The following is a 21,970-nucleotide window of genomic DNA, read 5'->3' on the forward strand; positions in this document are numbered from 1 at the left end:
ACCAACATATTTGATTTGCATTTGAGAAAGTTTAACTTTCGTTATAAGCTGCCATACGGGGGCATCAGTTTTTCACAAACACTTGATTTTTTTTCTTCCACAGAGATACATTTAATAAAAAATGTTTTCTACGTATATGACTTTTTAGCTCACCTGAGCTGAAAGCTCGTGAGCTTTTCTGATCACCCGTTGTCCGTCGTCCGTCCGTCCGTCCATCTGTAAACTTTTCACATTTTCAACTTCTTCTCAAGAACCACTAGGCCAATTTTAACCAAACTTGGTACAAAGTATCCTTGGGTGAAGGGGAGTATTAATTGTTAAAATAAAGGGCCAAGTCCCCTTACAAGGGGAGATAATCAAGAAAATAATAATCATTGAAATACATAAGAAAAATTCTTTAAAAATCTTCTTCTCAAGAACCACTTGGCCAGAAAAGCTGAAACTTATATGGAAGCATCCTGGGGTAGTGTAGATTCTAAATTGTACAAATCATGACCCCCGGGGGTAGGGCGGGGCCACAGTATGGAATCCAAGTTTTACATTGAAATATATAAGAAAAATTTTTAAAATCTTCTTCTCAAGAACCACTGGGCCAGAAAAGCTGAAACTTATATGGAAGCATCCTGGGGTAGTGTAGAATGTAAATTGTTCAAATCATGACCCCCGGGGGTAGGGTGGGGCCACAGTAGGGAATCCAAGTTTTATATTGAAATATATAGGAAAAATCTTAAAAAATCTTCTTCTCAAGAACCACTGGGCCAGAAATACTGAAACTTATATGGAAGCATCCTGGGGTAGTGTAGATTCTAAATTGTTCAAATCATGACCCCCGGGGGTAGGGCGGGGCCATAATAGGGAATCCAAGTTTTACATTGTAAATACATAAGAAAAATCTTTAAAAATCTTCTTCTCAAGAACCACTGGACCAATAAAGCTGAAACTTATTTGGAAGCATCCTGAGGTAGTGTAGATTCTAAATTGTTCAAATCATGACCCCCGGGGGTAGGGCGGGGCCACAATAGGTATATTAAAAGGGAGGAAATCTGGTAAAGAACAGCATGGCCAAAGTTACTCAGGTGAGCGATGTGGCCCATGGGCCTCTTGTTTTAAAACCCTAATAGATGTCAATACGCTTTACAGAACGGCTTCTCTATCAACCAACATCAACCACCCCTGATGATGAAAACATCGTCGCATTTTATGCGTATTTTTCTGCAGATGTCAGCTCTTTAGGTTTATCAGAAACTCTGAAATATGATGTGGTGAAAACAAATCAGGGTAACGGCTATCATCCAAGCTCAGGCGTATTTATTGCGCCAAAGGAAGGTTATTACGTGTTTACCTGGACAATCCGACTGTATCATTACGGCGACACGACAGCGGAAAATTTTTCCACGGAGCTAATTATCAACGGAGACGTTTATGGAAGTGTATTCTTGCGCGCGCATCTCGAGGATGATGATCAGGCTACGGCAACTGTCGTTGCGCATGTCAACAAAGGAGAGGATGTTTACGTGAGAACTCATTCCATGTACTCTTCGATAGGAAGCATTCGTAGTAACACCCACGGCAGATCCTCGTTCGCAGGATGGAAAATCAACTGAAAAAAACAACAATAAGCTGGTTGATCGATCATAGAATTTTTGTTTTTGTACATAAAGCATTAAATTTTGAATATGAATACATTAGGGTTTTCACTTTAATGAATTTAACTTCTTTTAAAGTCAATCTAACATCTTTACCTTGTCATTTTGTACATGTATATCTTATAATAAGGATTGTGTGAGTAAGAGTTTAAAAGATTTTGTTTTGAACATATTTTATTGAAAATATCAAAAGGATTGGGAAAGAATTCTTACAACTTACTGGTTCTTTTCCTGAAATATTACAATGTCATGAAAATAACTGATAAAACTGAAGTTTACTTGATACATGCATATAGAGCTTGCATGACATAAAGATTGTATACATAAAGTAATAAAAAAAAGTGACTAACAAAAATATAAGTGAAATATAAACAAAAAATAAACAAGAATTACAAATAAAATATTTATGTTGTTTGACAGATTCCATGAAATCATATTAACAGTAACACATACTTAAAGGAATAAGAGTGGTCATTTATTCAAAACAAGTCAAATAAATGACAAACAGTAAACATACATACAATCAATAAAAATAGACTAGGAACAAAAATATTATGCCATGAACCCGCAAGATCGATGCACATCTCTGACTAGAAAAACATACTATTTACAACAGAAGCACCAGAGTTAAAATCTACCGCAAGACAAAAAGCGTCCCTGAGTCCTAAAATTGCATATTTCTAAATGTAAGCATGTGTACATGTACAACAAAAGACAATATGGGGCGTCATCTGCTTTACAGTAGAAGCACCAATGTTAAAAAAGAAAAATACAGTTAGATGAACAAACACCCCGAGTTCTAATTGAAACAAACGCATAATCAAGAAACATTTTCGATCTAAATGAAAGTGTATGTACATGTATTAAACAATATTTAAAGGAATACAAAAGGTGGAGGGGAGGGTGGTGGTTAGAGAATAACTGCAGCCAATGAATAATCAATGCGCATGCGCATGGAAAGTTCCACTAATGACAGCTAGGTGCTTTCACGGAGCGGTAGCCGAATCTATTTTAAGAAAGTGCTGCGCATAAATCTAAAAATAAGCACACAGTGCAACCACCATAAACCATTTATATATATCAATGTGTTTTATGTTGTTTGACAGATTCCATGAAATAATAACAGTAACACAGTAACACATACTTAAAGGAATAAGAATGGTCATTTATTCAAAACAAGTCAAATAAATGACAAACAGTAAACATACATACAATCAATAAAGATAGACTAGGGACAAAAATATTATGCCATGAACCCGCACAGTAGCCGAATCTATTTTAAGAAAGTGCTGCGCATAAATCTAAAAATAAGCACACAGTGCCACCACCATAAACCATTTATATATATCAATGTGTTTTACAATTGAACCAAATTGGGTTATAATTTCATGGCCGTAGGAACCGGGGGGGGGGGGGGGGCGTGCCCCCCAATAATTTTATATAGATTACTATAGTAAATATAGATAGTATATGCAAGGAATTTTTTATAGTTGATTCTTTCTCTTCCTCCTTTTTTTTTTTTTTTGCTTGTCAGGAAAATTTTGGTAGTGCCCCCTCAACTGTTAACTGAAAATGTATGGCTGTGCCCCCCCCCCCCCCAAACAGAATTTGCTTCCTACGGGCCTGATAATAAGAAACGTTGGGATAAGTAAGTAAAGACAAAACGGGATTTACGGTTGTAAATGTTGGTACGTTGAAAGGGTAAACATTGTGGGTATATTAAGGAAGAAAATGCAGTAATGACTGTAATACTGATTGTTTATGTTTGTTTACTGTTGTTTAACGTCCCTCTCGAGAATTTTTCACTCATATGGAGACGCCACCACTTGCCGGTGGAGAGCTGCAAATTTTGACCTATACTCGGCACTTTGGGCCACTGAGCAGTGAGGGATCTTTTTCGTGCCAGCACCTACTGCGACACGGCACCTCGGTTAATACGGTCTCATCCGAAGGACCGGTCTCCACGTCCCACAGTGGGATTCGAACCCGCGACGTAAGGATCAACTCCTTACGCCGCGACTCTAGAGCAAACGCTCTAACCACTGTGCCATGCGGGCGACTGATTGTTTATGAGCATAGCCCATAAAACGAAGTATGTACAACAAATAGCAAGAAACAAAACTATGGTGGACAAAAATGAGTTTAGAATTTCAAAGAGTAGACAAAACTATACAGTGATAATTTAAAGTTAAAGGCTATATTAGAAATAATTGAACAGGTTAAAAGTGCAGAATTGTATGTTGATTGTTGGTTTATATATATATATATATATATATATATATATATATATATATATATATAAGGATTAGGATAGATGCCATGGGTTAATGCAGTCACTGTTGAAAGGGGGATATGGCTGAACGGACAGAGATCGTTCTCATGTCTGATGAGATGTGTTTTTTGATTGTTGTGATGAATACGATTTTTTTCTGTTGAATGACCAAGCCTGTTATATCGTTTACGGCAAAGCTGCCGACACCTAAATAGGAGTTTGTCTCTACGTTTGCTCAGATCCCAATTGATCATCACATGCTTTGTCTCGGGGGTGTTTTTTAAGCTTTCATAGCTTTTCAGATCAGCACAAATTTCAAATCAACAGAGCGTAATCTGGAATTATCTGTCTGTGTCCCGGTCGTCCAGCTTGATTTATTTGCTCATTTCTTGGCGCCCCTACTCTGTGTGAATTCACAACATCATCTCGATGGAGTGGAATTCCGGCCTTAGCAGTAACATCCAAAATTAGATCTGTAAGTAGTGTTTTTAGCATACTCTGGAACTCCCGCAATTCTAACTTGAGGCCTACGATTGTATTCTTCTAGTCCGTCTAATTGAATTGATTGATTAATTGTATGTTTTTTTACGTCCCGTTGAGAATTTTTCACTTATATAGAGACGTCACCATATACCGGTGAAGGGCTTCAAATTTAGACCTTTACTCGGCAATCTGGGCCATTAATCAGTGAGGATTCTTTATATTTCCAACGCATACCGTGACACGGGCCTCATCCGAAGGACCCGCAACTTTTACTTCAAAGTGCCGAGCGCTTGCCGAAGGAACAGTTGCTACGTATTTTATTTATCGACTGGGTTAGTCGCGGCCGTGATTCGAACACACGGTCCTCCGATCACATAGCGAGCGCTCTACCGACTCAGCTGCCGTGACGGCCGTCTAATTGAAGTTGTAGGTCATTGTTAGATTTTCGAGTCTGTGGTTTTTTCTGCGAGGAGGCTGGACTTCTTTTGCTACTTGTTAGCTCACTAGTTCAGCAACTTCATTTTGAATAGACAGCTTAACAACAGTAGCTATACGTGCGATATCTTCTCCATTTACCACCTGAAGGGTTATTGGTCTTAGAGCTGGATCTTTCCACCTATCCAGCTCTATCAGAGGGGTGGAAATGATGATATGTGATTGATCAGACAAAAGACCCATTCCTCTGTTTTTTAAGTGACCTGATGACATCTGATAATGACTCAAATTAGACATGTCACTTAGGTTTCTTTGATTGTCTCCTTTCTCGGCCATTTTTTAGCTCTACTGGTCAGAGACCAGAGGAGCTTATGCGATAGTAAGGTGTCTGTCGTCCGTCTGTCTGTCCGTCTGTAAACAATTTTTCAAAACACTACTCATACAATTTTGGTCTGATTTCAATGTAACTTGGCACACAAGTAGACTTTACAAAGATACATAATTCAGTGTATCGTTTTTTAATTTCAATGAACGGTGTTGCCATGATTACTTAAAATAGAAATTTCTGAGAAGTACTTTCAAAACGCTACTCCTCCTACAGTTTTGATTTGAGTTCAATATAACTTGGCACACAAGTAGACGACACTAAGATACATAATTCTGTATATCGGTTTTGGATTTCGATGAACGGTGTTGCCATGGTTACTAAAAATAATTGATTAATTTTATATTGTTTTACGTCCCATTCGAGAATTTTTCACTCGTATAGAGACGTCACCATATACCGGTGACCTTTACTCGGCACTCAGGGCCATTGAGCAGTGAGGGATCTTTATCGTGCCAACGCCTGCCGTGACACGGGGCCTAGGTTTTTAAGGTCTCATCCGAAGGACCCGCAACTTTCACTTCAAAGTGCCGAGCGCATGGAAGGAACAGTTGCTACCTATTTTTTATCGACTTAGGTCTGTCGCGGCCGAGATTCGAACTCACGACCTCCCGATCACGGAGCGAGCGCTCTACCGACTGAGCTACCGTGAACGGTGTTACTAAAAATAGAAATTTTTGTGAAAAACTTTCAAAATGTTACTCCTCCTACAGTTTTCATCTGATTTCAGTCTAACTTGGCACACAAATAGAGTACACCAAGATACATAATTGTCTTTAATTTTTTTTTTTTTAATTTTGTTGAATGATGTTGCCATGGTTACTAAAATCGACATTTCTTTAAAATTCTTTTCAAACGTTACTCCTCCTACAGTTTTGATGACTGCAATAAATCTTACCACAAAATAGAATAAACCAAGGATCATTATTCTATTTATTGCTGTTGCAAAGTTTCAAGTCCAAGTGCTACTTTTATCTCCCTTTGTTATATGTACAAACCAGTAGAGCTACAGTCTCATCAGACTTCTGGTTGTTTACACAGATCAAAAGGCACGATCTTACAGCCAGTATTAATCAGTGTTACTGAAAATAAGTGTTTCTCTACTGCTAATGTATACCAATTACGAGCAAAACTAAAGCAAAGCTCGTTGCAAAGCAACGAATAGGTCTTCCGTTGCAGCTGCGGACAAGAAATTGTGACTTTGAGTCAAGGTCATGACATATTCTCAGGTTATAAGCAATCTTCGTATGAGGTATCAACTTCCAATGTTTCACAGTTACAAGTAGGTCGAGAGACTTTTAATGAATTTTCCAGTTCGTCAGTAACCTTGAACTTGTCCAAATTACCTTGAGTCAAGGCCATGACACACTGATTAAGAACAATTCCCTCCTTTGGGTTTCCTGCTGGACAAGTTCATCCATGCCCTTTCTGAGCATACTTTCTGAGCATACATAGTCAAAACATATTATCCTGCATAGTTGTTATTAATTAGTTTCAACTCATTGATTGAAATATTGATTGTAAATGTTTTATGTCCAGTTTGGATATTGAAAAATGTCGGCGTCTTTGAGTTTCTACGCTGGCCTTCAATTTTTATGTCTTCTTTGTAAAACGGAGTACAATGTGCATGACTATAGGCTGTCACGTTCTATAACCCGAAAATTAAGGAATACAAGTTGCTGTCCTTTGAAAAGGGACTGCAATATGTGGACCATATGCATGTGTTTCGGAACGAAATTCAAAGAAAATTTCTAGATTTAGTGATTTTACAAAGGTGTATTTAAATTTAATTTTTTTTCTAATTTTCGTCGTTATTTAAGTCTGCTTAATTAGGCTGTAATGATAAAAAATCATGACCTTGAAATGATATGAACATGAAATGTTGATCTAGGTATCTATCACAATTGTAATTTAGCCTTTAAAATTAACAACTGAATGAAAAGAGGCTTAAGCTTGCAGGTATCGTAATCTCCATTGGCGGATCCAGGGAGTGAGGGGTGGGTGGGTGTTGGAACCCCCTTTATTTTGCAGAAAGAGGAAGAGAGAGAGAGTGTTCATTCTGTAATATATATATTTTTACATCTAGTATTTTCAATAAAATATTAAGCACTTCAATCTCTGCCCTTTCTGTTCTCTAGATAGAGTTTTGCTTATTGCTTCCTCCGTGTACCTTCACAATCCCGGACCCGGGCCTCGATCACCCACATGTAATGTGAAAGATTTCACTTTGGTATCATCGGAAGATTCCAGCGAACGAACGTACGGCTATGCCATTTTTGGACCATCTTCTAAAGTAAATAACTTTAAGAAGTACGCATAAAAAGTCATGAAAGGGAGTATCCATAAGAGAATATTGTCGTTTACAAAAATTTTGATATTTCTTATGCAAAATTTGGACATGACAATTAATTGTCATGTCCAAATTTTGCATAAGAAATATCAAAATTTTTGTAAAGGACAATATTTATCTCCTTGTATTATGGGGATATTTTAATCAATGAAGAGAAAGGTTCAAAATGTCCCCGTAGTATGTGGGGGACATATTTATTTCTGCTTGTCAACTTTTTTTGGAGTTTGCCCCCTTTGAAAACCGTTGCTACGGGCTTGAATGTAAGTGCCTGCGGTGTGACCTAGAACCACCCCCCACCCCCCTCCTTTACTAAAGGGTCTCGAGTTATCTAAACCGATGCTAAGTTATCGATTAACTCGATCAATTTAAAAACACAAAAAAAGATTAATTGTGTGTGTGTGTTTTCCTCTGTCTCTTTTTAAATAACGGAATGGTTAGCATACAACATTTGCAATCGTAACTTCTCGGCAGAAGGTCTGAGAAGATGCGATTGACAATCTCATCGCACGGTAGTAGACCTAGGCTATTTAGTCTTGCAAGCACAGGTGTGTGCACTGTTTGCTAGTGACGCTTAGACTGGTGACGGTATTTGCTACAGACATGTAGAACTATACACCATTTTCAAAACATGTACAGTTTTTTTCTGATGAAAATTGGAGTAAATTAAAAGTCGAATATTTTGGATATGGGGTAACCCATATCTATTCTTGTTACAGCGACCGTCAATGCATCCATGGACGAGTTCATTGGTTACTCTGAAAGGTGGCCCAGGTTTACCTTTCGTTTACATTTTCTACAATGATCTGCCTACTTTGACTGATTGTACTTTCATAACAAAGTTGTTAAATTTTATTCCCGATTGGCCTATAGTTTTGTCATTTAACTGAAAAAATCGGGCTATTTCGGAATTACCTTCAGTTGTTACATGACAGAACCGCCATTTTTGGTTTGCACATGTGTTTATTTACGGTCACCTAAATGTTTGTAAAAGTCTCTTACATTAATAAGCGTTTATTTGACTAAGATGCATTCTAAAATTTAAAACCCACCAGTTCAGCTGAGAAAAATCCGGAAAAATATGTCGGAACAAAGACATTATTTTTATTTTCATGGTTGGTGAAAATTAGGGTCGGCGGAATCGTAAACCAAGAGAAAAAAAAACTTTGGCTTAAGTTCCTCCTACTTATTTAAAATGCTTGTACCATAGAATTTAGTTTGTATATAAGGATATATGTATTAAAGAGAAATTCAGATCTTGGTTACGCCAAAGAATACATAAATACGATGTGCAGATTTTAGAGCGAGGTTTGACAATGACTGGCATATTCTAATTCGAAAAGGGCGTATCGTTCTAAGGGCAAGTTGTCTTAGAGGCGAACTCTCTAGCATTCTCGCGCATGCGTAGCCTGACGTAAGCCCATGGCATCCGGTTTAACCCCGCTTATATATTTTCTGCGTGGACCTCAAGGTCCACGCAATGAGCGTCCTTATTTAAAAAAAGTCTATGAAGTCATGTATAAATACAAATTCAATATATGACGTATTAAAATCGTTTATTTGTCCAGTTCAGATTTACCTATACCATGTTATATTCAAATTGGACTAAAACTGTAGGAGGAGTAGCGTTTAAAAAAAATCACAGAAATTTCTATATTTAGTTACCATGGCAACACCGATCAACAAAATGAAAAACCGATACACTGAATTATGTATCTTAGTGAAGTCTACTTGTACACCAAGTTATATTCAAATCGTATTAAAACTGTAGGAGGAGTAGCGTTTTGAGAGAATTTCACAGAATTGCCTATTTTTAATAACCTACATGTATGCATGACAACACCGTTCATCGCAATCAAAAACCGATACACAGAATTATGTATCTAAGCGTAGTCTGTTTGTACCAAGTTATATTCAATTCAGACTAAAACTTAGGATGAGTAGCGTTTTGAAAGAATTTCATGGATATTTCTATTTTTAGTAACCATGGCAACACAGTTCATCAAAATCAAAAGTCGATATACAGAGTTATGTATCTTAGTTTAATTTACATGTGTTCCAGATTATATTGAAATCGGACCATAACTGTAGGAGAAGTAGCATTTAGAAAAATTGTTTACAGACGGACAGACAACGGACACATTGCGATTTGATGTCTACCAGTCATTACGCGTTATTAGATACAATGTACTTGAAGAGACACCGTGACGGAGAAAGGGGAAAACAGACAAAAGTAAAATTTTTGAATGACACACGCAAATTTTGTTCAATTCTAGAAAATATTAGGTTTCAGAAAATTACAAGTTTCAGAACCTAAAAAAATATACTTTTTGGGGGGAAAAAAAGTAAAAATAGTTTTTGTTTGCCCCAACACAAAAATATTGCTTCACTTCTTCCTCTTTATTGTACACATGCGCAGAAAAGTTGAAGAATTTACCATGGTGTCAATTTCATAGATATAAATATCGGATGACCGAGAATTTTGATACAATCTTCCATAAAGATGATCAGAACTTTTTCCTCACTTCTGCTTGCTCAAATTTAAGGTTCTTTACAAGTTTCACGCTATAAATAAAAGTCGCGTGACCTTGACATTGTTGACATTGACGATAACGATACAGCCTTTGCTTTTCCGGCACTTACATTTTGCAGTTCTTTTCTTGCTTAACAGTGCAGTTGAGTTGTCTAAACTTCGCTTTATTCTTATTTCATATAAATCTTTTGTTTTATGATACTAGTATCTTAAAACAAACACATCATTTTGACTCATAATGTAACTTTATAATAAGTAATCTTAAAGTAGTAAAAATTTGTTCAACAAATCTTACACAGTTTATAAGCAAGACATGTATGAATACTATGTATTGAGATCGTCTAGGAACACTGTCTAAATTCTGCGATCTAAGCTTACGATATTTGGGTGTCTTCAAGCAATCATACAAAATCACAATAATTGACCGTAGACTGTAGAAATGAATAAATCGGGGAGTAAATCTACTACATGTATATTCATATTCTGTAAAAATTCATTCAAGTTGTGAAATATATGTAAAGATTCACCTGAGATATTATAACGTTGTGAAAACATTAATTTCATTTCAGCAAACTATAAAGAATATTTATGAGAACTATTTTGAGAACCATAGAGAGTAGTATAAAAAAAAAACTATTGGTTAAAGATATTTTACTTTGAAAATATTCTTAAGAATAATTTTCCATTTGTATTGTTTAATTTTCCATTTGCATTCCATAATTTTCCATTTGAATAGTATAATTTTTTATTTGCATTTTTTATTTTTAATTTGTATTGTAAAAAATTCATTTGTATTGTAAACAAAATCATTTGAACTGTATAATTTTTTATTTGTGTTCTATATTTTCCATTTGAATTGTTTAACTTCTTATTTGTATTGCTTCATTTCTTATTTTTATGCAATAATTGTTCATTTGTATTGTATCCGAGAATTTTTTATTTGTTTCGTTACGAAGGATTTCATTGGTCAAGTTTTAGTCTGTATGATCGTGTTGATAACATGCGAGGTGTTCCGGTTGCTCAAAGCATATGTATTTGAGTGCATTTAAGTGGACGGCCATTTGATTCTGAAAAAGAGAGCACTGACAGATGGCAAATAAATAATCCGTTGATTGTTGACTGTGAAGGAAATAAATAATTTGACCTTGACTGGTAGTATCTAACCCCCCCCCCTCGCTCCCCCACGAAGTATTTGGGTCTGGACAGATTTTGTTCTTTGTTCTTCTTGTCCCAAGTCATCTTGAAAATAAATATTCTGTCCTGTGATAGCATGGAAATGAATATTCTGATTCGACAAAATTTGCCCCCCCCCCCCACCTTGAGAATCAAATGGTTGTCCCCTAATATTCACGTGAATAGGAGCCCAGTTTCTTTTGAGCACCCGAAATATCTCGCTCGTTTTCAGCATTATCATACAGACAAAAACTCGACCAGAGGAATCCTTCGTAACGAAACAATTCCTCGGATAGAACACGAATGAAAAATTATCGCATACAAATAAGAAATTATACAATGCAAATGGAAAATATATAGAATACAAATGAAAAATTATACAACACAAATGACTTTTTTACTATACAGATGGAAAATATACAATACAAATAAAATATATACAACTCAAATGAAAAAACTATTAATAGAATACAAATTTTTATTGTATTTTTTGGCATTTCACAGTTGATATTTTGGACAAATATTTAGCACCTTGTAGTCTTTTTGAAATCAGTTTTTTTTTATGTTCGTTTAATCTCAGTATAGTTTCATTATCAGTGATTGCATTGACAGCAAATCTGTTTGGTCAATTGCAGAAAAAGCAAGTGTCGATGTTAACATTTTATTGCTAAAAACCAATAGGTTTTTTTTTTGGTTAGAGATTGGCTTCTATAAGGTTAATCTTTTACTCAATTATTATGTCAGCAGTTAGCTCATCAAAGGTACACGGCATTACCACATCTGTACATCCATCGAGTTTTAACTCTTTTTAGATAATATTACATGTAGTAGATCAATTAGTAAGATGCAATTCGATTTGATTGGTCAATTTAAGAAATCTGAACTTATGCGATTATGGGAACGCGTACCTATGTCGGTCATGATCACTCTATATGCAATAAAATAGCACAGACGTCGTAAACCTTCATTAATCTTATTCTTCAGGTAAATGTGTATCTACCATTATTATTTTTATTGAATATTTGTATAAAGTTTTATTTATTTTTGTTATTCAACTGTTCAAATTATTGCGAAAATTAAGAAAAATGCATGTTAAAATAATGTTAAAGTAATTGCTTGTACATTGATCTTTTTGATAAATTATATTTGCTCAGTTTAAAATCGCAGACAAGTCAAAAGTGTGTCAAAATATGTATTTATTGTTCTTTAGCTAGGGACTTTGTTGTAAGGGCTTGAGCCATATCTAGTTTTTTAAAGCCTTGTATTGCACACTTTTCTCTATGCAATAAACACGCACGGACGTCGAAAACCGTCATTAATCCTTGTTTTCTTCAAATTCAGGTTACGAATATCGTAAATACAGGTAGACTTTAGAAAAATTCGTCCTTGACCATGTGGACATTAACGACAGACGCTCTAAAATGAAAGTAGCATACCGACGAGACACCCTTGATTTGCACTGGTTTGTTTAAAGACGGGACAGAATATAGGATGTAGAAATATGAATTTGATGCCGATAAGGCAAGATTCTGAGGTACGTTTCTCTTTTCTATCAGCTACCGAGAACTGAGGAACGAAGATAATATCCTACGAGAGATTTTTAAACTCGTGATCTGACAGTGAAGTAAACATAACATTTCCGTCTGTCAGTCCTGTATATGTCGACAGTATTCTTCTTATTTAATTTAAAGTTTCTGTAATTGTTTAGCTAAAACGGACTAAAAGTAACGATTTGTTTCATTTTTTACAATAAAAACTAAATGTAGGACAAGAAAGTAGTTCTGGTCTGGTTGAGAGATTTATCGATGAGTAAACTTTTTCTTGAATTTGCTCTCGTCCAATCAAAACACAGGAAATCAATAGATGGTTTTCCATACTACTCCGCCATTACCCATGAGTCTAAGCGCGTCAGCCATCTTGTAGGGCAAGCGAAGCGAAGCGAGCAAACAACGAAGGTGGAGGTCAAATCTAATTATAATGGCCAAACGCAGCGTGAAATCGTCACCGTTATCGGATGTAAGTGTGAAAGCGTCTTATCGGGACAGTTTAGACACCATTACAAAAGCCAGGTATATGGAGAAACTGAAGACAATAGACAATAAAGACCCGTACGAAATGGAGAAGAGTGAATGGTCGGCAGACATGACACTTTGGCCAGAAGTTAGCTATCCTGATATCGTCAACTATCTGGTTTACACCCAAAGTGCGTACACACTAGCAGAGTTAAAAGGCTTACAACTACTTCGTTAGTGGATTTGTCCAGGACATAGGACATAGACTTGTCAAGAGCGTTTTCTTAGGTAAGAATTTTATTGGTTTATAGGAAGGGGTTGTAAACAAACATCGGATTTGCCGTCATTTTGAGCGTAATCAAGTAGAGTGTTTAACCGATGTGAGAAATGTAATATTATTAATACCGCAGCTTCAAAAAATACATCTATATAGGCCTACAAAAAGAGAAAATTCTTGTCAAATTACAGTGCACCCTATAAATTTAATGTGAAAGAATGAACATATTCTGATATCTTGTGAACTATCTAATTTATTCTCCCTTTAGTAAAAGTGAAGCATTCACAACGCATGTCTGACCCAAGTCTGAGACCATGGTTGATGGTGGAGAAGGATGGCTCTGTCACTACAACACACTGAACATGCATGGCAGGGATCGGTGAAGTGTATTCACATGTCGGAGCTCTCCTATTTGCCGTAGAAGCAGCAGTGAAAATAAGGAACAGCAAAACTGTGACTGAAGAGAAGGCGTACTGAATGCTTCCAAATTCTGTGAACAAAGTTGAATACAAAAGAATTCAAGACACTGACTTCACCTCTGCCAAGACAAAGAAGAGGAAAATAGACCAAGCCATAGTAGAAGCATCACCAGTCTCATCTGGACCTCCGCAGCGAAAACTTCCCACGGTGCAAGAACCAAATGCTGAAGATTTAACGCAATTTTACCAGCATTTGAGCCGCACAGGAACCAAGCCTGTTGTGTTATCACTGTTGCCCCAGTTTGCTAAGATTTACAGGCCTGCGTCTTTGGACAGAGACTTCCCAAAGGTCCTTAATGAACTGAATAAGGAGGAATATGGAGGAATGCGAAAAGAGGAGGTGGCTAAGCACTGTGACGAAGTCTTTCAAACATTGGCTGTGGCTCCAGAGGAAGCTAAGAACTGTGAATCAGTTACTCATGAACAGGCTAACAACAGACAGTGGTTTAACTTCAGAATTGGTCGAATAACAGCATCCCGTGCCAAAAGAGTGTGCAGAACATCCCTTGAGAATCCATCCAAAAATTTGATCAAAGACATTTGCAATCCATTGTCAAAGTCATTCTCCTCAAAACAAACTCAGTGGGGCTGTGATCACGAGAAGGATGCAAAAATGCACTATATTAAGACAATGTCACCAAAACACACCGATTTCCAATGGCATGACAGTGGATTAGTGATAAGTCCAAAGTATCCATTCATGGGAGACCGTCCAGATGGACGAGTAACGTGTAATTGCTGTGGAGAAGTTTTGGTAGAGATCAAATGTCCCTATTGCAAACGAGAATCTCAAGTAACAGATGTTATTGACTGTTTACAAAGCACCGATGGAGGAGAGCTGAGCTTGAATAGGGGACATGCCTACTACTATCAAGTTCAGCGTCAACTGTTGATGTGCAATCGGAAATATTGTGACTTTGTTATATGGACACTGGAAGACTTTTTTGTAGAAAGGATTGTATTTGATGACAATTTCTGCAAGGAAATGGTGCAGAAATGTGAACTGTTCTTCAGAAAGGCCATTCTTCTTGAGTTAATTGGAAAGATCTATTCAAGACCTTTACAATAAGCTATGCCATCAAGTCAACAAGAGAACAACAACGTTTCCAAGGATGACGATCGCCTGATCATTTGTTCATGTAAAGTGCCATACAATAAAGACATAGACAATGTCATAGGATGTGACAATGAAAACTGTCCATATGTCTGGATTCATTTTAAATGTGCGGGAATAAGGAGAGTTCCAAAGGGCCAGTGGTTCTGCAAGGAGTGCAGAAAACGTTGAATTCCAGACCCATGTATATAGCTGTGTAAATAAGTTGACTGTTCTGCATATAGGAAAAAAAACACTGTCGTCACCTGCTAGGTGGCCTGACGAGCTCTTAAAGAGCGAAACAGTGTAAAATGAAATTTAAAAAAATGAAAATGCACCAATGTGTTTTGTCATTCTTCTGTGACTGACATGTGGACTCTCCACAGCTACATATATATATATATATATATATATGTGTGTGTGTGTGTGTGTGTGTGTTGATCAATTAATATTGATGACCTTTATCAATGTTTTATTGTAGAATAAAGAGTTAAATTGTAGGCTTATTCCATACTACATCTTCATGAATCAATATCAAATTCATATTTTTTAAACATTCATATAAAAGTACTGAAGAACTAAATCTGCTCGTCTTTTGGGAATATTTTTTTTTATCATTTAATTCACAGTCAGGTCTCAAGTTTCCTTACTTACTAGTATCATGACATTTGAGATAATCATTCAATAATAAAAATATTGTTATGATTGTCTCCGAAATACTATATTAAGTAAAACATAACACATAATTTATGTACAATTCACTTTATTCAATGTTTAAAACCGTTTCGCCCTGTTAGGGCTCATCAGGTTGCCTTGCAGATAACGACGGTTTTTTTTTTTAAATTCAACATTCAAATCCTGCTCAGTAAAAAGGCACAACAGAGTTACACATAATTGTCAATGCACAACACACAATTGCAATTTTATCTTTGGTGGGTATATTTTCAGTCTGACAATGCAAGTAGTCAATGGGAATGATGCTTTGAAGGATGGTGTATTTGTTCCTCACAAGTCCAATGACTCGTTCCACATGTATTTTTTCTTGTTGACTCCAACTCCAAAGGGGATAACTGCTGTTTTCCTCTGGTGAAGGCAGGTATCTTTAATTCTCCACAACACAAACCTACACTCTCTGAGATGTTAAATCCTCTATCAGCCAGTATGATGTCCCCTGGCAACAGTTTGCCTAAAAGTCCACAGTCCTTGGTCACATGTTTGTCAGGCACTCGTCCTCCATATCCACTAGACAGGGATGAAATGGCTCCCTGTGGCGTTATACCAATCAGGTACTTCACTGTGTTGTGGTGTTTATAGTTGCTCCAGGTTTCTGCCCTTGCAAGAAGATTGGACGGTCTCTCTATAAACACTTCAAAACAGTTAATACTAGTAATTATTGAAACCTTTACACCAGAATACTTCCGAAATTCCATAGGCATGGACATCTGTAGCTCCTCCCTCTCTGGCCAATATATGAAACATTTCATCCTTACATACATAATATGTATCATGTCCAAGAATACTTTAGACACACAACTAGGAGTCACTTTAAATCTGTATCCCAAGTCCTGAATGCCAAAATTGTGTCTGAGTTTCATCAATGTGAGGACAAGTTTTTGGAATTTTGTGAGGGTGCTCCTTGATGTATAGGTAATGTGTGGTTCCAGGAAAGTATACAAAGCCATAAGTGTAGCATAGCAGAGCCCAGTATAATGCTTCACCTTTTCATCATCTTGAAATGTCTCTGGACAGACATCACCAGTACCAGCACACAGTTTTTCTTTCAAAGTCAGGTTTTCCTTCTTCAATCTTTTTATCTCTTGCTGGTCTTCAGTTTCTTCGTCTTCCCTCGTACATCCCAATTCTCCTCCAAGAAGAAATGTGCACTTTGGCTTACTGTCTGCAGAAGTTGCCTCAGTCTCTTCTACGGTCTCATTATCACTGGACTCCTGTAACTTCAGAAGACCCTCTGCTGCTCGAAACTTTATCTTCTTTACATTTCTGGCCTGCATCCTGTCATATCTCTTCTTGGAAGATTCTGGTCCAGTGGATTCTGTTGGTCCGAGCTTTAAAGAAGGTGCTCAGTCAGGGTTGGTTTTGTCATATAAGTCAGCAAAAGAAACAAAGGTAGGGGTTAAGAATTTAACGTACATGTGCTGTAGTGCAAGAAAAAAAAGGAAATTGAATTGAATAACATGAATATTCCTTCAATTTTTTTTTAAAGATAATAATTAAGTATATATATGGTGTTCAAATCTATTCAATTTATATTTCAAACATACTTGTAAACACGTTTGTACTCTGCGATGTTCAGGAAAAGGACAGTAAGATGCGTAATACATTCCCATGTAAACTTGTTATACATACACTTAAAAATAGTAAAAACTTAGATTTTTTTAAAATACTTACCAGTAATGAAATGATCCGAGCACACTTTGTTATGCCGCTTCGTAGGATCGGGGTTAAAATCTGCTCTGTTGATGCGAGCCAGCCACAATCTACGTCGTTCGATTATAAGTTCTTCTGTTTCGTCGCCCAAGTGTTTAATGACCTTTGGAATGTCATAAAACTTCACAGCGGTATCTCCAGGCTTGGAACGCCTTGTACAGCCCCAAAGAACACAAGTATTTACCATGACTTTAGGTTATAATCCGATTACACGCACTGATTGCTTTCTTCGCTTCGATTACGCTTGTCCTACAAGATGGCGCCCGCGCAATGCATGCTGGGTAAAACCCAGTCATGGATAACCATCTATAAATAAAATTAAATTGGAATTATAATGCGCATATACACAAACTTGCTCGAGGGTTGTTGCAATTCACCTGTACCAGAATATGTAACATACTATGAATGAAATAATTACATTTTTTATTATCTCAAAAAAGAAAATAATGTTCACACCAATTTCCATCCACTAAAGCTGGTGCGATACCGTGGGTAACTGAGGATATCCCCGGTCCCGTGATGGATAGAGTTTGTTCTGATAAATACGACATCGTTTTGGGATATTTCAACCACAATATTTCCAGTAGCTGCATCAACTGCATTGACATTGATACTGTCAGAAAGAGCACTTCCAATAACATCTGAGTTCACTACTATTTCAGTATATATCACACCATGGTGGTCACTGTAAGTAGACCAAGTGAACACATAAACTCCGTCAGTAGGTGCTGTGAACATTCCAGAATGGCGGTTATAAGCTTCTCCAGTGTTTGTCTTGACGTAGTCGAAAATGATTGTATGATGTACACTAGGGGATGGCTCTGTGGAACTAAGGTACACATAAAAGGCCACGACACCTACCAATTAAAATTTTTCAAAATACTTAGTATTGAAAAAGCATACACAACATCTAATTATGCAGTAAAACTCGGTTATAACGAAGTCACTGGGACCTGAGAAATTACTTCGCTATATCCGTAATTCGTTATATCCGTATAAGAAATTCGTTAAATTTATATAGCTGGGGATCCAAGAAAAATTCGCTATATCCGTGAATTCGCTATATCCGTGTTCGTACTAAACGAGTTTTACGTATTTAATTTACGGAAGAACCTTAAAGTTTATGGGATCTGAATCAATTTCGAAAATTTTATGAAAACGCTCGATGTAATCATTTCAAGAATGAAACTTTTAAATAATAAAACATAAATATTTATAACTATGCACTCTCACAAATACCAGACATCTGTCGTTTAGGAAATAAATCCTGTGCCTCATTTTTGATGCTGAGTCGACCTTGATAAGAGGCGTTTGGTGAACCATTCTGTGAAGGAAATTCTGTGACTGCGTTTGTTGACGTTTTATTAGAAGAAGGCATTGTCTTTTTGTCGTCCTGTTGTCTATTTATGGTCGATTTTCTGTGTTCCGCGTTACAGCTGATTGTTAGGTCCAGTAAGATCTTTTCATTTTTCATAAGCCTCCTTTCCATATCCTCATTTTTACGTTTAAGAAACTGTATTTGCTCTCGATATATTTTCTCATTTCCGCTTAAAATTAAAGAAATACATATAATTTACTTATGTATGTGTAAATTTATTCATATTCTAATATAAATAAACCGTGTATTTTTTTTTTAAGTTAAGAGCATTTAGAGTGCTTGCATGAAAGTAGTTCTGGCTCGAGATAGAAGATATGAGGTATGTCTATCTTTGTGCGTCTGTCTGAAATTTTAGCGCCAGTCATTACATTTGAAATAAACAATATGGAGACTCCATACTTGGCACAAGGCGTTAATGATAAGGGCAGTGTTTTCACCTTGACTCTAGGTCAACTCAATTCAATTCAACTCAAGGTCACAAGGATTTGAAATGCTAAATTCTTGGCTGTTCAAGACCACGTTATGCAAAATTTCATCAGCTCCTTAACTTAATACTGGAGAAACATTAGAAACTCTAAATAAATGCAGATCACTATTAGTCATGACTTTGACATATAAGGTCAGTTGGATAGATCATGGTCAGATTTGAAGCATTAAAACTGATCCAAGCTCGGTCACATCAGGATTTCTCGAATTCATCTTGTTTAAACCTATTTTTACAGTGGAACCTCTGAAAAAGTTCGTTCGATCATTACAGGTGACTACTGCACAAAACAATTAATAAAATAATATATGCCAATGCATAAATATAAAAATATGTAGTGAATTTTTTCAGCCATGTTGAAAAGCCAGCAATACGAGATGAAGTTCTTCATTTAAGAAGAGATGATACAAACCCAAAAAATGGATGCCTGGATTGGTATATATTTTTGGAGCTATTTTGGTTGTAAATGATGGAAAAAATAAATTTCTGAAATACTAAGAAATTGTAAACTTTTTATGATGTTCAGGATTCTACCTTTCTGCAACCATCCTTATAAATCTATACAACTTTTTGTCGCTTTAAATCCCATTATTTTGAAACTTAATTTGAATAAAAATTAAATTTTTTTCTGTTAAACTTGTTCATTTTACTTATATCAACATGATATATCAACATTTTTGTTTCTATCATCTGTCCTTAATTGTGTTGCTAAACCACAACAGATGGAAAGGAACGCGGATAGAGCATAATTGGCTAAATTTATGATATCTTAGGTTATAATAATTGAATTTTATGTCCACTATACTGATATCCATTATTGACGTTTTGTAAAGAACGTTAAATTTTCATCGATTGCTAATATCATTTAATCCAGTGTAACTTGTAATTTAATCTGGAGAGAGGGTTGGAAGCTATTACACGGAAATATGAACCAGGATGGCGATATTTATAAAAGGAGACTGCAAAATTAAAATATTTTGAGATCAAATTCCGGATTTTAAAGGATCACTTTCGTTGATAATTAATTTATTCACCCTAAAAGAGAAATAAAAAATAAATTCTGATTTGAAAACGTCATTTATGTACAATGTTTAGCTGTCCCAAGAGGAAAACAAGTGATATACCTTATTTACTTCCAGACTGTTGTGTTACTTTTTTCATATTCGTGATGTCAAAAAAAAAAACAAAAAACAACAACACATAATAAATAAACATCTAAACTTTCACAGTTAGTATAAACAAATAACCATTCCGTGTTCTCTCTCTCTCTCTTAGGCGGATGCAGAGGGCCTACAACATATCTGCTTTTCCAAATGAGGAATTAAGAGATAAGCCTTATTACTTGGACCTCAACAAAAAATAGTCATTTAGCGATTTTATCAAACCAAGAATGTGTTTTGTTCTTCAAATTATTCTTGATAAGTATTACAAATAAAGTTCGCATTTATAAATCAAAAAATTTTTAATTTCATTTCATACCATCTTCTATTTCATGTTTTGGCAACACCCCATATTACGAACTTCTTATCAGAATTTACTTATAAAAAATATAAATACCTCGTGTCACCTAGAAATATGCACTCTACAGCTCTCAACAGAAAACCCACTTCTGTTAGGTCAGTGAATAGATTTACATTTATTTATTTATTTTTATGTGTTCTCCAAAATATAAAGTATATTATTTAAGAACGTAGTACAAAAATAATTGAAAATGGCTGAAATATTGCCGACTCGGTTAAACAACAACAAAAAATAATTTACTCACAGAAGCCTATTTTATTCTGATTTCTACGAGGGGTGATCAAAAAGTTTGCGAACTATCTCTATATTTACAAAACCACAAATGAGATCAAAATGAAATTTGGCAGACATATCGTCATACACATGTTCTATAAGTAGTAAATGTTATGTAATGTTTGATCCATGTTTGTGACGTCACAAAGTGAAAATGATAAAGGAGTCGGGTTGTGATGGACACCATGCTCATTCTTGGAAAAGATATCCTTATCCACCGATCCTATTTCCGAGATTTGGCCATTTGTGACAAATGGACTATTCTTGTTATAAAAGATAACTTACGTTTTCTCCGTAAGAAATATAAGACTAGGAAAAATCTGTTAGTCCACACTTCATTTCACTATGCACCTTTATATATAAACACAACACCTTAATTAATAGGCATTGTAGCGCACCGAGCAGGTTGATGCCAGGTTTATTATATTGAATATATTCAAATATACAAACAAAGCAGTTTTGATATAACATAAGGCCCACATACTAAAAGGCAAAAACACAAAAAGCGAATTTTAATAATAATGCAATAAAATTTAAAGCCTCCTCCGACGCCCAGGAAAAACCATAGATAAAAAACAAATATTTTGAAGAAACTATGGAAACCTGTGTGTCCGCGGCAAATTGCAGAGTAAGCGAAAAAGTTGAGTGGCGGACCCTCACTCATGTTTTAAACATCCAAAAAAAGTTTTCTAAATTTATGAAAATATAAATTTTACTATTGTATTTATAAAAAA

The 21,970-nt window shown here is 35.9% G+C and overlaps 3 protein-coding genes across 3 annotated transcripts; 1 reads left to right on the plus strand and 2 right to left on the minus strand.

The window, feature by feature from the left end:
* Positions 1–763: 763 nt before the first annotated feature.
* Positions 764–1,625, plus strand: LOC133190909 (complement C1q-like protein 2). Its single transcript, XM_061326593.1, has one exon. The coding sequence runs from the start codon at positions 1,122–1,124 to the stop codon at positions 1,602–1,604; it is 483 nt and encodes a 160-aa protein (XP_061182577.1). The 5' UTR covers positions 764–1,121; the 3' UTR covers positions 1,605–1,625.
* A 14,475-nt stretch (positions 1,626–16,100) lies between these two features.
* On the minus strand, positions 16,101–17,767 carry LOC133190715 (uncharacterized). The gene is made up of 3 exons (XM_061326402.1): positions 17,542–17,767; positions 17,284–17,288; positions 16,101–17,198 (listed from the first exon to the last, which is right to left on the minus strand). Exons 1-3 carry the CDS (start codon positions 17,765–17,767, stop codon positions 16,101–16,103), a joined length of 1,329 nt encoding a protein of 442 aa, XP_061182386.1.
* Positions 17,768–18,030: 263 nt separating this feature from the next.
* On the minus strand, positions 18,031–19,069 carry LOC133190717 (complement C1q-like protein 4). The gene is made up of 2 exons (XM_061326403.1): positions 18,820–19,069; positions 18,031–18,437 (listed from the first exon to the last, which is right to left on the minus strand). The coding sequence occupies exons 1-2, from the start codon at positions 19,067–19,069 to the stop codon at positions 18,031–18,033; spliced, it is 657 nt and encodes a 218-aa protein (XP_061182387.1).
* Between the last annotated feature and the right edge of the window lie 2,901 nt (positions 19,070–21,970).

The sequence above is a fragment of the Saccostrea echinata genome, unplaced genomic scaffold (genome assembly GCF_033153115.1).
Source record: "Saccostrea echinata isolate AGI-Se365-2 ecotype Australia unplaced genomic scaffold, CSIRO_AGI_Sech_v1 ptg000022l, whole genome shotgun sequence".
Classification (NCBI taxonomy): Eukaryota; Metazoa; Mollusca; class Bivalvia; order Ostreida; family Ostreidae; genus Saccostrea; species Saccostrea echinata.

Bases quoted from the DNA above. Each gene is read 5' to 3' on its own strand.
- LOC133190909 (XM_061326593.1), top strand. From the start codon at position 1,122: ATGTCAATACGCTTTACAGAACGGCTTCTCTATCAACCAACATCAACC.
- LOC133190715 (XM_061326402.1), bottom strand. From the start codon at position 17,767: ATGGTAAATACTTGTGTTCTTTGGGGCTGTACAAGGCGTTCCAAGCCT.
- LOC133190717 (XM_061326403.1), bottom strand. From the start codon at position 19,069: ATGGAAAGGAGGCTTATGAAAAATGAAAAGATCTTACTGGACCTAACA. The intron at 18,438-18,819 runs GTATTTGTGAGA...TTTAATTGGTAG, and splicing joins TCCTAAACGACAGATGTCTG to GTGTCGTGGCCTTTTATGTG.